Consider the following 13065-nt stretch of genomic DNA (forward strand, 5'->3'; position numbering starts at 1 on the left):
CTTCTTGTCATTCTGATGAGGAGAGGTTGTGGGGTTGTCCAGAGCCCAAATTACTGAATGGGTCCCAGGCTGTGCCCCTTGTTTTATAGGGATCTTAGGGACGTGGGCTTCTTCTTTAAAGATTTTATTTATTTATTTATTTATGTGGCAGAGAGCCAACCAGTGAGAGAGGGAACACAAGCAGGGGAGTGGGAGAGGAAGAAGCAGGCTCCCAGCGGAGGAGCCCGATGAGGGACTCCTTTCCGGAACGCCGGGATCACGCCCTAAGCCTCCCTAAGCCGAAGACAGGCGCTCAATGACTGCGCCACCCAGGCGCCCGGGTTGTGGGCTTCTTGATTTTTCAGCCTGCCTTCTGGGGGAGGGGCCTGCCGCGCCGATACTCAGGCCACCCTGTTTGGGTAGAGTCTCCGTGTCCCCTGCGAGGGGGGATGGGGATGGGCACGCTGTGAGCCGGTATTTCCAGGCTTTTGTTCTCTGGCGGCTTTCCCTGGCGGTCTGTTGTGCCTCTTCTGAGAGTCAGAGCAGCAGAGGCCGAATTTCAGCCTCTGTCACAGAACAGAGGGATTGCGGCCCGTTCTCCACTGATGTTCCGGCCACTTTAATTCCGTTACTGTTGGTGCTGCTCAACCCTGCAGCGTCCCGGGATGTGCGCCCCACACCTGGTGTCCCAGCCCCCACTTCCAGGGCCGGCACATCTCTGTCCTTTGTGTTTCTAACACCACCAGCCGCCAGCCGCCCCGCGCGCTCCTGGAGCTCCCAGTCTCAGTCTGAATCCAGTCAGCACACCTGGATTCTGGAGTTCCGCGAGATGCCTGGTGGCGCTCGCTCCCAGCTCACGGTCTCAGTTTGCGGGTGCCGTCCGCGAGTCCGCCCGCTCCCCCGTGCAGGTGGCTGCCGCTTCCTGGCGCCCGAACGCGGCAGCTCCCTCCCCCTTCCGATATCCGTGCACGGTGTCACGGCTCCCCGCTTCGTACCTCAATACTCAGCACTGGAGATGTTCATTTGTAGAGATCCAGATGTATCTTCCTGCGTCTCAGGCTGGTTCCGTGGTTGTTTAGGCTGGTCTGGTACCTATCCAGTTCGACTCAGGGGACCGGCTGAAAAAGGGGTCCCCTACTCCTCCGCCATCTTGTGCAATCTCCCACAAAGTACTTTCTAACAAGTCTGTGCCTCAATACTCAGTGCTGTAAATGTTCGTTTGTAGAGATCCAGATGTATCTTCCTGCATCTCAGGCTGATTTCATGGGTGTTCAGGATAGTCTGGTAGATATTCAGCTTGACTCGGGACCAGCTGAGAAAGGGTCTCCTACTCCTCCGCCATCTTTTCTCCTCCTTCTACCATCAATTTATATGGAAAGATTTCTGAGCTTTCCCAGACCCCAAAAATAACCTCTCTTAGGCTTTTCTGATACCCACTGAGACACCTTGCTAACAAGAACAGAATAAATCGAGATGAAACTTAGACGCTCACAGACACAGGTCAGAGCTCGGGCACCTGGCGGGATGCTGAGTGTGGCTCCCCGGGGAGGGACTCAGGGTGTGCACCACCTCTGTAACGGCTCACCACAGAACAAACTTTGAATACTAGTTTCACTTTTCGCATGTTTTTGTAAAGGTGGAAATCCTCTTTGGTTCCATTTCATTCCATCCCCTGGAAGGAGAGTCACAGGAGCTTCTTTTCCAGGAAGGATGCATTTGGAAATGCGTATGTGGCACAGATCTTTCTGGGAAATCCAGTTCTATTTCAAACACATTAGGGTATTTCCATACATGAAAACGAACTCAGAATTCTGAGAATCCTCTGGAAAAGGGAAAATCTTCCTGTAAATCTTTAGAAAAGTTCTTCAGAAACACGTCTGTAAAATCTTTAGAAAAAGATAATTCATATCTCTGTTTATCTTGACTATATTCTCAATCCTTATACATTGGGATTTATTCCAAGTAAGATAAAACCACATACCGTATGCAGTCTTCACAATGAAGTGACAACTTAAGAAAGGATGTGTCAGGTGAAAAAAAATAAGAGTTAAAGTTATTAAAATAATTAATTAAAAATCGGCCGAAGGATGATGGTTTCCCCTTCTCTCTGGTCATTCTTTCTTCATTGCTTTCCAGACAGACAGCATAAACGGTACACCTAAAGTCTTGAATCTATCTTGCTGTCCTGAACGGCTGAATATTTCTAACTATGAACTGAGCACATCACGACACCGCTCCTCGCTGGCTGACCACACCGCTCTAAGGAGCAGCTGGCAATTCCAGAGCAAAGCTGTGCACACTGCTGGCTCTGGGTGTCCTCGCTGCCCGTGCGTGCCTCAGAGGAGCGTCGATGCCCTTGGACTTGCAGTGGCATCTTCTCTTGCTGAGCCAAGCTTCCTCACCTACAATGCCTCACCGGGGCCACTGGCAGCTGGACAGCCAGGTGTGGGTTCAAACTCCACTTACCGGCTGAGGAGCTCAACACAAGTTTTGTGGCCACTTTCCCAACTGTAAAATGGGCTACCCAGCCCTACGTCCAAGGGGTCATGAGAATGAGGTGAGATTAAACAGATCTGCCCTACAGGCTGAGCCCTAACAGAGGCCAGCACAGCACAGGCACTCCTGGCCCACCGGGTCTGCCTCCTCTCTAACACCCACTGCAAGCCTGCAGGGCAGAGCCTCCGGATTGCAGGGTGCCATACTGAGTGCTCAGAGTCCAGAAGGCCTACATCCACTAAGGAAGGACGAGACGCAGCAAAGTTAGAGTTCTGAAAATCAGTCACTTTGGAGTAACCCCAAAGAGGGTCTGATGTGCCCCAGACCAGGCCATTCCCAGAGGGGCCAACCCTAACCACCCCCCCCACCAGGCCACACCCAAAGAGCCAACCCTGACCCCCTGAGACCAACCCTGATACCCAGACGGGCTAAGTGCATGTGGGCAGGACGTACTCTGACCCACTCTTTCTGGTAGCTAATATAGAATCCTTAGTAAAAGATTTGTTTTAATGTCCTAAACGTTTACATTTTCACAATCTTCACATGGTGGTGTTTATTTTCCTTTGTTTTGTCCTTATTTTCATCTTGGGATAGGATTATGGATAACAACTTTTCTTCCTTCCTGCTCATCTGTGTTTTCTTATTTTCTGTTCCTGGCCACGTGTCCTGCCCAAGCAGGAACACAAACACCTCTCAACCACAGGAAATGCACCCATGTTTCCTTCCTCCTCCTCAGCAAGGATCCAGACAAAGGAGGGAGAGAGAACCCCACGGGGGCCTGGTCTGGGACCCATGGCTCTCCCCGCAAGGGAGCAGACTATTTGTAAGACAAATACTAAGGGAGGAACGGTGGGAAGCCCATGCTGTGCCTTCCTCACAGGCCTCTTAGAACTCGGGCAAGGTCCCAGTGACCTCTGTCCCAGCCCACCGGCGCTTGGCCACGCTCTTCCCACATCAAGACACATAACCTCCACTTGTCTGCTGCCACCAGAACCAGACATGATCCTGCCACCCAGAGGCATGGTCACTGCCTGACCTAATGGCCATCCCAAAGGAGCGGGAACAGCGCTACGGGGGAAGGTGGGTGCGTCACATCTGCTCAGAAGTCCCAACTCGCCATGAGGGGCAGGTGGTCTTTCCAGACAACAGTGGCCATAACACTCACCCAAGCAGACATGAGTCCTTGGGCAATAGGTGTGCTAAGCAATGTGATGAGCCTGGACACATCTACAGACTACTGGGTGCTATCAGTCTAGACCCAAAGCTTCTTAAAAAGCACAGAGCCTTTCTTCCACAAAGCCTTCTCAAACCTAGTACCACGAGAGAAAGCAATCCATACACTGGTCCCACATGCAGAGCCCTCGGTGTCCCAAGGAGAAGCACCAATGTGCCTCTTCCATCCATGCAACAATTGTCCCCTGGGGCCTCCGGGGTGTGAAGCACATGCCAGACATTCCACAGCAGAGGCATCATTCCAGTGAGTGATTGTCCTTCACAAGGACGGCCTGCTATGCAGGGACACCCTCTTGTCAGAGCTCTTATCAGGGACACTTAGGCACAGACCAACTGTATACACAAGGGGCTTCTAATGGGAACATGACTTTACAGCAATGCTACCTATGCCATTAACCTCCTAAGACCTCTGTGGGCAGAAATGTAAATGCTGACAGATCCAGATTTTTCTAGATGCTATATTCCTGAGCTCATGAGCCGGATGACGTATACAGATGCAGTGCTAGTCTGTGTTTGAAAGGAGTACCCTGGTTAGTGCCTGGGTGTGTATCACAGCTCCTGGCATACAGTCAGTGCTCAATAAATGCTAGCTATATTTTTACTAAATACTACAATTACCATGAGCTCATACCTTGCGGAAGTAAGTATTACCTATACACTCACTAGACTCATTTAATAAAAACCAAGAGTTCAATTAAAATGTCCTATTTGCCCACCAGCTTTAACCTATATAAAAGTTCACTAAGAAATACCACAAGAATGAAAGCACAAGCAAACAGTTGAGAAACACAACAGTCTTCAAACTTATTATGCAGTAAAGTACAACACATGGCCCTCAAGCTGTCAGGTTAGTTTTCTCAAGTACCAACATATCCAGAGGTTGTTCTCGGTATCTGGGAGACCACCCTAAATTGTGGAGTCAAGTATTCTGGACTCAAGAACGATAAAGGTATATCCTGTCCAGAGCTCATTTATGTTTCTTAAAATAAATAGATAATACAAGCTGATTGCCCAAAGTAGCTTAGAAAGCAATTAGTTTTTTCTCTGGCTGAGAAAGAAGACAGAATAAATAAATACCTCCATTGGCACGGTATTCTGTGGGTCTTTAATGGTGGTATTTCATTGAAAATATGAGGAAAAAAGCTCCGGACAACTCTCTTCTGAGAATAAAAGATGCTCAGGGACACTCAGTGGCCGGCACCTTGACGTGCCGCTTCCGTCACACAAAACACATGACCACCTGAGCTCGCCTGCAGGCGGGACCCTCGGCCTCGGAATGCTGCTCCCAGGGACACACATCCAAGTCTCTAAGTCCTAGGAGCACAGGTCACAGCAGCTGACTCCAGTCTACAGTGATTTGCCCCCAGGCCCCTCTCTCTACCAGAGGGCACGTCCATGAGGATGTCAGAAAGCTGGTCCAAGCTCAGGGACAGTGACTGCAGAAAGGACAGGCTAGCCTGGGCCCTTGCCTGAAGTCACACCGCTGTGATGGATGAGTCACAGGCTCAAGGCACACAGAGGCAGAGCCAGGGTGGGAACCCAGACCCTCTACCTCTCGGTCTCGTGGGCTCCTTCTGCACAGCACATGAGCAGATCTGCAACATGACGTCATCCGTGGGAGAAGCCCCCAGTGCGGCAAAGAGTAATTAAGAGATCAGGAAATAGTAGTAAATAACTATAAATAACAATCCCTAAAAAGATCCAAATTAAAGCAATCACAAATTCATTTTTATACCTATTAAATAACGCAAAGAAAAGTAAAAACAATAATAATAATAAAATTCACAGATTTGGAGGCTTCAGGAAAACAGAAGCACTAACTGCTGGTGAGAAATCAGGCAATAGAGAAATGTATCAACCATAGCCATGCAATAGCATTCCACACTGAAAAACTTAGTTCCAGGAAATCGTTTTTTAAAAAGGACATACACAGGAAAAACTGTTGATAATACTATTAATTTATAGTAGTGGGAAACTAAGCTTCCCCAGTAGCCACCATCGGGCAAACTTAATCACACCATTTCAATTCCTGGACGGCGCTCTGTACTTGGTGGAACAGGCATTCCACACGTCTACACCCCAAGCCCCCAGAACACGGTTCAATACCTGCTTCATGTAGGCATAGCACATGGTCTCGGCAACGCGCTTCCCTTCGTCATAGCAGGCTCGGGGTCCTATTGGATTCACGTGGCCCCAGTAATCCTCACTCTGAGGGTGGACTTCAGGATCTAGGAGTGTGGGAAAATGAGACTGTGGGTTCATCGAGCTCATATGCATTCTGAACGATGAATATTTATGACGCACGAGACTGCTCTAGAAAGATCAAGGTAAACATTTACAAATGGGGACATACAATGCAGCACAGTCCATTCTCCCCAGTTCCAGAGGGATGCACTGCTCTTACCTCTCGTATTAAGGACAGTATTTTACAGGGAAAAAAATAAATAAAAAGACCAAGGTCTCTCAATTGCAAGTCTCCCCTCTCTCCCGTAAATTGTTCTTAACACTTAATTATACAGGCTGTAATTAAACATAATCTACATGAAAGGATATATGGTTCCACTTTATATTTATAAAATACATAATTATAGTAAAGCATGTACTTATTGAAATAATTTTAAGAGTATCTCTGTGGAACACGAAGACTTTCCCACATGCCAACAACACAAGGACAAACTTGAGAACCTCACTGGGAATCTCAGTGAGGCGATCAGTACCCTGGTCTGTGTAGGTAGAAGGACGGAGTGCCCTGAGGCAAATGACTGCTTGTTCCTGTAGCACACGTTTTATTTCCCAATTCTTGTTTTTCTGGTGTGTAAATCAATCACATTTTAACATGTGTCAAGGGAACAGACTATTTAAAGAAAGCTAGTAACAAATTCTTCTGTAACACTAGTGTATTTTTGGAATGTGAATTAATACCTAACATATATGGTACATACAGCCATAGTATAAAATGTATAAATCTTTGCCAAGAAACCAAGACAATGTACAGGAGCTCTATATTCTAAATTCATTTCTTGCTTATCTTAAAGCCAAAACCTGACTTCAGTTCGTGGGGACAACGGGACCTGGGCAGGACAGAGACATGAATACACAGGTACCCGAGCTGGCTGTCCCCTTTAGGAGGCTGGCACCCCCCTGCAGGGTGACGGAATCAAGGCACAGAATCAGACTTCTCTAGCCACTGCTGTGGTTTAAAACTGTCTTAAGAAGGGGGAATAGTTTTACTGCAGGATGAGAGAAAAGGTCTATGGCGAATATTCCCTGAAAGAAAAAAACCAGTGACTTAATTTCACACAGATGTAACAGACGACCGAGAGCAGACCCTTTCTGGGGATTTCTGACAAGAGCTGGGCCACCTAGACTCCAAAGAGACTGTGAGAAATTTAGCAAATGGCAAGAAAGAGAAGATCAGGCACACCCTTGATTCCATCTCCTCGATGGGCACCCCTCGGCTGAGGTGTCCAGATGCCCAAGGTTCAAGACACAGCTTTACAAAGTCCTCTCACTGTCATAAAAGATCTAGAGTCGAAATTGATTTCCAATTAGTCTCCCCTTCTCAGCATGTTGTGAGGCTAACCCACCGAACACCCACTCCATGAAGCGTCCGTTTACTGCACTGATGAAACACCGGAGTCGGCCAGTTACACCCTGATGTCATTTAAGAACCCTAAGGAACACGAGGTGTCATCAAATATGCAGATAATAAACGAGGCGACGGAGGAAGAAGGCTGGACAGGGAAAACATGTCACTCTTGGACCACTAAGAGGAATATCTTTATATCTGAGACATTTAAAAAGGCTTAGTCCTTTGAACTGTATCAACACGTCCTCTCGGGGAATCATCCAATGCCCTATAAAGGGAAACATACTGATCCCTGGTAAGTCTTGCTACGGAAAGGACAGGGAGGGGGAATCCAAGTCCACTCGACGCCTGTTCCAAAAGCAACGGGGCGCACAGGTTGGCGGTGGATGTTTTTAACTGCCACGATTTCAAAGTGGATGTGCTCTCCCTTTTCATAGGGATGACACAGAACACAACTGCATTTAGTAGAATTTCTCTGTTTCTATAATTTTTTTTTCACTTGGTTTCCTTATTTAAAAAAAACAAAAAACAAAACAAAACACACCTCTTCCTATTTTGCCCTTTGACTTCCTCATTTCTCCGTCCAAAACAGTAATGTGCAGCAGATAAATTACACCATGTCAGAGTCCAGCTTCTGCTGCTTCAACTAAGCCTGCCCCAGTCGGTTTGGGGCCGAACAGAAATCAATGTGAACCGAACTGCAGCCCTCGGCCTGCTCCGAATGCTGGCTGCCTTCACGGCCTCGAGGGTGGCGAGTGCTGCAGGCTGGCAAAGCAGGCTCAGGAGTTTCCTGGTACTACCTACTTAAGATTCTTCCAGAAGTCATTATACAACAGGCAAGGCAATCGGTACCTATCTCTTTGCCAAGCGAGCAAAGGCCAAGCTCTGAGACCTCAGTGGGTCAGGCTCACTGCACCCACTGCTCACACGGAAGAATAACACGGACGAGCTAAACTGGCAAAAGAGATCCCTGACCAAGGATCTCCAGGGTCCTTTCAGAGAAGAATGGAACAAGTACTTCCATGGGTTCGTCGTGGTGGGGCCTTAGCAGCCAGGTGACAGGACATGTGTTCTTTAGCAGGAGGAAAAGGGGTTCGGTCCACTGAGAGCAGATATGGAAGCCTCTCTGCTGCTCTCACACAAACAGGGAGAGCAGGCAGGGCCTTCTTACAGTGGAATCCTGGACTCATTTTTGCTTCCTTCTTCACCCAACACAGTCCCATGGGCCCAGAGCCAGCGTCCTGTGGGGGCCCTGCCACTCACCTCCATACACCTCTGAGGTGGAGGCCAGCAGCAGACGAGCTCCAACTCGTTTGGCCAGTCCTATAGAAAGCAAAGATACGATGAGAGAAGCTGTCGGCTTCAAGGAAACAAGGAGATGACATGTGCATGCATATTTTTGTAGACAATTTATGCAATTTTTTTAGTATGAATCGTATCTGATCATTTGTGCACTGCGAAACATCCACTCATATTGCATCTACGTTCGAACCAAAATATAAACAGTAAGAAAAACACAAATGAACCCTTAGAAGCACAGTATTTAGTCAGATATTGATAAGTGGAGGCAGGGTCAAATGGAGAGTCTGTTAGTTTGGAAAGGTGTGGATTCAGGGTTACCACTGGTAGGCAGAAGGCAAGGCCATTCACACCCCCACTTCCACTACACCCCCACCCCGCACGTCGGTCCACGGGCCACTTCCTCAACATGCCGCCTGGCGTTCCGAGTGTGCCCAAACCAGTCTCCCTGGCTGGGCTCTCTGCCCTATCCTCCTATCTCCTTCAAGGCTCAGCTTCAACGGCCCCTTCTCCAAAGCAAGCCACATTCCTATGTCTAGATCTGAACCGTGTCCTGCATAAGCCCCTCGCAGGAAGAACAGACTAGAACATCGTGCTCTATGGTGGTCAAGTAAGTATGGGAAGTCCTCCAGACACAAACTCCCAACGTTAAGCAGTTCATCAGAGAGGCTCACAGCAGCCCTGAGTCAAAGAAACCCGCTGCCCTTCACTTAACCCAAGGCCTCCAGAATGTACTCCCCCACGGAGCCTTTGTGCACTGATGTCACCAGAGCGAGGGACTAGCTGTGCCACACACTGAGGTGCCCGTGAAGTGCTGGGCGTGCACACACCACCTGCAGGCACTTCTAGGGGCAGCCGGCGACCTAGAAAGGCCCCAGCGTGCGGGGCCCAGGGGTGGGTGTGGGAGCACTGGGGGGAGGGAAGCAGCGAGCCGTGAAGAGGGAAGACAAGTAACAAGAACAAGAAAATTGGGCTGCCAAACAGTAAGGCTCTGGAGATCATCTGTGCTAATGCCACAGTGCAGGGGAACAAAAATGTCAGAGGGACGTAGCCAGATATGGAATTTATAGGCTTTATAGTTTATACCACAATGATACTAGTTTCAAAAGGAAGGACCCCAAGCTGGTTTTTGATTTTGTTTTTTTTGTAATAAACTTTTGAGATAACTGCAGATTCACTTGCAGTCGTACAAAGTAATACAGAGGAGCCCTGTATGCCCTTTACTGAGTTCCCCCAACAGTAAAACCCTGCAAACTAGAGTACGATATCACACGCAGGACACTGACACGGATACACTCAGGACACGGTTTCTCCGTCACCATGAGGACCCCTCAGTGGGGGAGCCAGGGGAGGCCACGGGTGCCACTAGAGTGCCCAGCTGTGTATGCAGAGATAGGACAAAGGAGTGTCATCCTGAAGCAGCCGAGCACAGGCCCAGGGAAGTGGTGAGCCACAGACAGGGAAGGGCACCACCAGGAAGGGGCTGTGAGGGGTTCACTGCATCTTGTCTCAAGCGCAAAATGATTAATGACAGTGCCACTCTCCGTTCAGAACATGAAGTCCTGCTTGGGTCTCCGCGGCCTAGCAACTGTCTCCCCCCAGCCTCTTCGCCTTTTGTCCCTGTCATTCCTGAAAGGAGTTTACCCTTCCTTCAAGTCTTCCAGGTGTGATCTCAGCCACGGCTCAAGGGTCCCTTCCACCTGGAACTCTAAGAGCTTTCACTGGAAAGGTCCCTTCCTCCTCAGTGTCACTGGTCCCTGGCCCCATATGACCTCCTCCAGGAAACGTCAAGTTCCCAGGCAGAAGAGCTGAGGATGACCCTTATCTGAGGACAGGACAGTGCCCTGGGCCTAGTGACTTCACCATGAATGCTATCTTCTTAAACAGCCTGGGCTTCGTGACTTTTCCCCAGGTGTATCAGCTCAGGTACGAAGGACGCGGCTGGGGAGGTAGACGGAATGTGGGCAGGGGTAAGAGCCGGCAGTGGCAAGGATGGGCAGCAAGCAGCTCTACCAGAGTCCTACCTCTGAGCGCAAGTGGGGACTTTGTTTTGTCTGGTGGCCAGGGCAGGGATTGCCACAAAGAGGAGAACAAATGCCCTTTCTTGACTAGGAGAATGAATCACTTTACTTCACACAGAGCTTGACCCCCCCCCAGAATGTTTAGTCTGACAGATTTGAAAACCAGCTTCGGGCTGCCCTTTCAATCCCGTCTCCAGGTTTCCTCAAATTAAAATTTAGTGCTGTAATTCCCAAATCCATTTATAGAAGCTGTTTTAAATGTTCCCATAATTAAATCCATTTTTCACTTGACATTTTAAAAAGTGGTTCCTTTTTTCTACTTTGCAACTAATCAAAGCCCTAGTTTTTGAAACCTGTGTCAAACTTCAGATATCTCTAATTTAAGTACTAATACGCACATGTCACCCACAGCTATGAATCTGAGGCGTGTTTGTGAATGCACACATGTGGCCAACTTTATCAGTGTTCATGCTGTCACCTTTCACCTTCAAAGTGAATCCTGCAGTTCAGTCTAGACTCAGGTACTCAGCTTCGACAGCCCCATTAGCTCGGCTGGTCTGCTCCTCTCAGGACAGCTCCTTACACCCCCATGTGTGCAGTCCACACCGACCCAACCTTGGATCAGAGTCACCAGTGCCTCTTCCAGCCCAGAGGCATATACACCATGTCACAGGGGAAGGTGAAGAAGGATGTGTGGTCACAGTGATGGGTGGTCACCCCCAGGGGATTTAACTGAGGCCATGCAGGTCGGTTACTATGATGACTGTGTTCCCCGTGAAAACGATGGCTCATAAAGGCACTCTGAAAGAACATGGACAAGGGAGGCGGGAGGGGTCCAAAGACCAAGATCAAACTCTAATGGAATGTCAAGGATCTATGTCTGGAATTGTCTGGAACATTCCTAGCAACAGCTACGAAATAAAGAAAGGACAACTTACCCAGCATGTTTAGTGTCCCGATCGTATTGGTCTTCAGGGTCTTGATGGGGTTATACATGTAATTTGGAGGGGAGGCCGGAGAGGCCAGGTGGTATATCTGGTCAACTAAAGGAGACAAAAATGGAAGTGTGTGATTTCCAAGGAAAATACTAAAAACATTCTAAACTCCTAAGAATCAGGTTGTACGATAAAGGCATTTCTATATCTTTCACTGAAGTTCCAGTCGTTACTCTTTTATTCTTCATAAAAACTAATTTGCTTTTGCAATGAGAACTTTAAACAAAAACAGAAAGTCTAACTGTCTGGGCCTGTTCTCCAATCAGAGGCAATTTGATTACCAAGCTGACTGTTTCTGAGATCTGTCCCAGATACAGCACGCAAATCAGAAGGAAGACCGATTTTTCAGACACTGAATAAAGCATGACTATCTAAAGCAAGCAAGGTTTTTAATTTGTAAAACCAATCTGACATAAAAGCATTAAAATATGCTTTAATTGCTTTGTTTTTGCATATTTTGTGTACATAAAACCAGACCCTGAGAGGACAGTCGGAGGGTTGTTTTGTTTGTTTTCATTGACTGATTATTTATTGAGGATCTGCTCAGTGGCTCATGAGCAAAAAGACACATAGGAAACCAAGGTTAATAACAAGTTTCGGTCATCAAATGCCCATCTCAGGAAGGACACAGGCGGAGATACAATGACAAATTGCCAGCTTCGGAGGATCCCGGTCTGATGAAGGAGACAGGCGGGGGATGTGGTCTCTAGGTGGGCCCGGCTGTGCGGAGAGTTGGGCTGCGAGCTCATTCATGCGTGGGCTACTTGGGAATGAGGGTGCTGTGCACCAGGGATGGGAAAAGACAAGAATTTCTGCAGAGGCTCTGAAAGGTCTAGGGGACAAGTTTGGTATGGTGACCGTGTATGAGACTTTAGATGCCAGGATAGAGTCTGGATGTGCACTGATAATGAGTTGTGAGCAGGAGACATTTTGAGGACACAGATTTTGGCACCAAACACTAAGCAGCTGATAATGCAGTATAATTATTATCATAATTGCGAGGGCAAAGTACCATTATTCCTGTTTTACATAAGAGACTAAGAAGCTTGTAGGTGAAGCAGCTGAACAAGGACAATGACAGGATCTGAACCCAGTTCCATATGAATCCGCACCCAGAGCTTGTTGAGCATCATATGGTACTACCGTCAGTAGAGCTAGAGTCGGGAGAGTGGTTGTTAAAGCCGTGGATGTCAAAACGATCGTGTTCTGCACAAGTCCCCTCGCACACAGGTGTTCGCCGTAACATCGCCATCCCCAACCCTAGCTCTCCAGGGTCAGGGAGCACCGGCCACGCAGCAGAGAGGCCCTGGGAAGCAAAGTCTCCCTCTAAATAGAAGCGATGAAGAAGCACATAGAAGAAGGCCTTCCCCGCAGACAAACGTGTTTCTGTGCTGTGCCTTTCCACTCAGCTCCAGGTGAGAGAAAACATCACCACCATCACGGCGAGCCGAGG

General features: G+C 48.3%; 1 protein-coding gene across 2 annotated transcripts in view; it reads right to left on the bottom strand.

Moving 5' to 3' along the window:
* The window catches only part of UXS1 (UDP-glucuronate decarboxylase 1), a 99089-nt gene that overhangs the window by 27302 nt on the left and 58722 nt on the right, over positions 1–13065 (bottom strand). For both annotated transcript variants that reach the window (XM_040623668.1, XM_040623667.1), the window contains exons 7-9: positions 11556–11660; positions 8561–8620; positions 5815–5936 (exon numbers count right to left, since the gene is read on the bottom strand). In XM_040623668.1, coding sequence (XP_040479602.1) covers positions 5815–5936; positions 8561–8620; positions 11556–11660 — 287 coding nt within the window. The remainder of the gene's footprint in view (positions 1–5814; positions 5937–8560; positions 8621–11555; positions 11661–13065) is intronic.

Source organism: Ursus maritimus, unplaced genomic scaffold (genome assembly GCF_017311325.1).
Source record: "Ursus maritimus isolate PB19 unplaced genomic scaffold, ASM1731132v1 scaffold_6, whole genome shotgun sequence".
In the NCBI taxonomy this organism is placed as follows: Eukaryota; Metazoa; Chordata; class Mammalia; order Carnivora; family Ursidae; genus Ursus; species Ursus maritimus.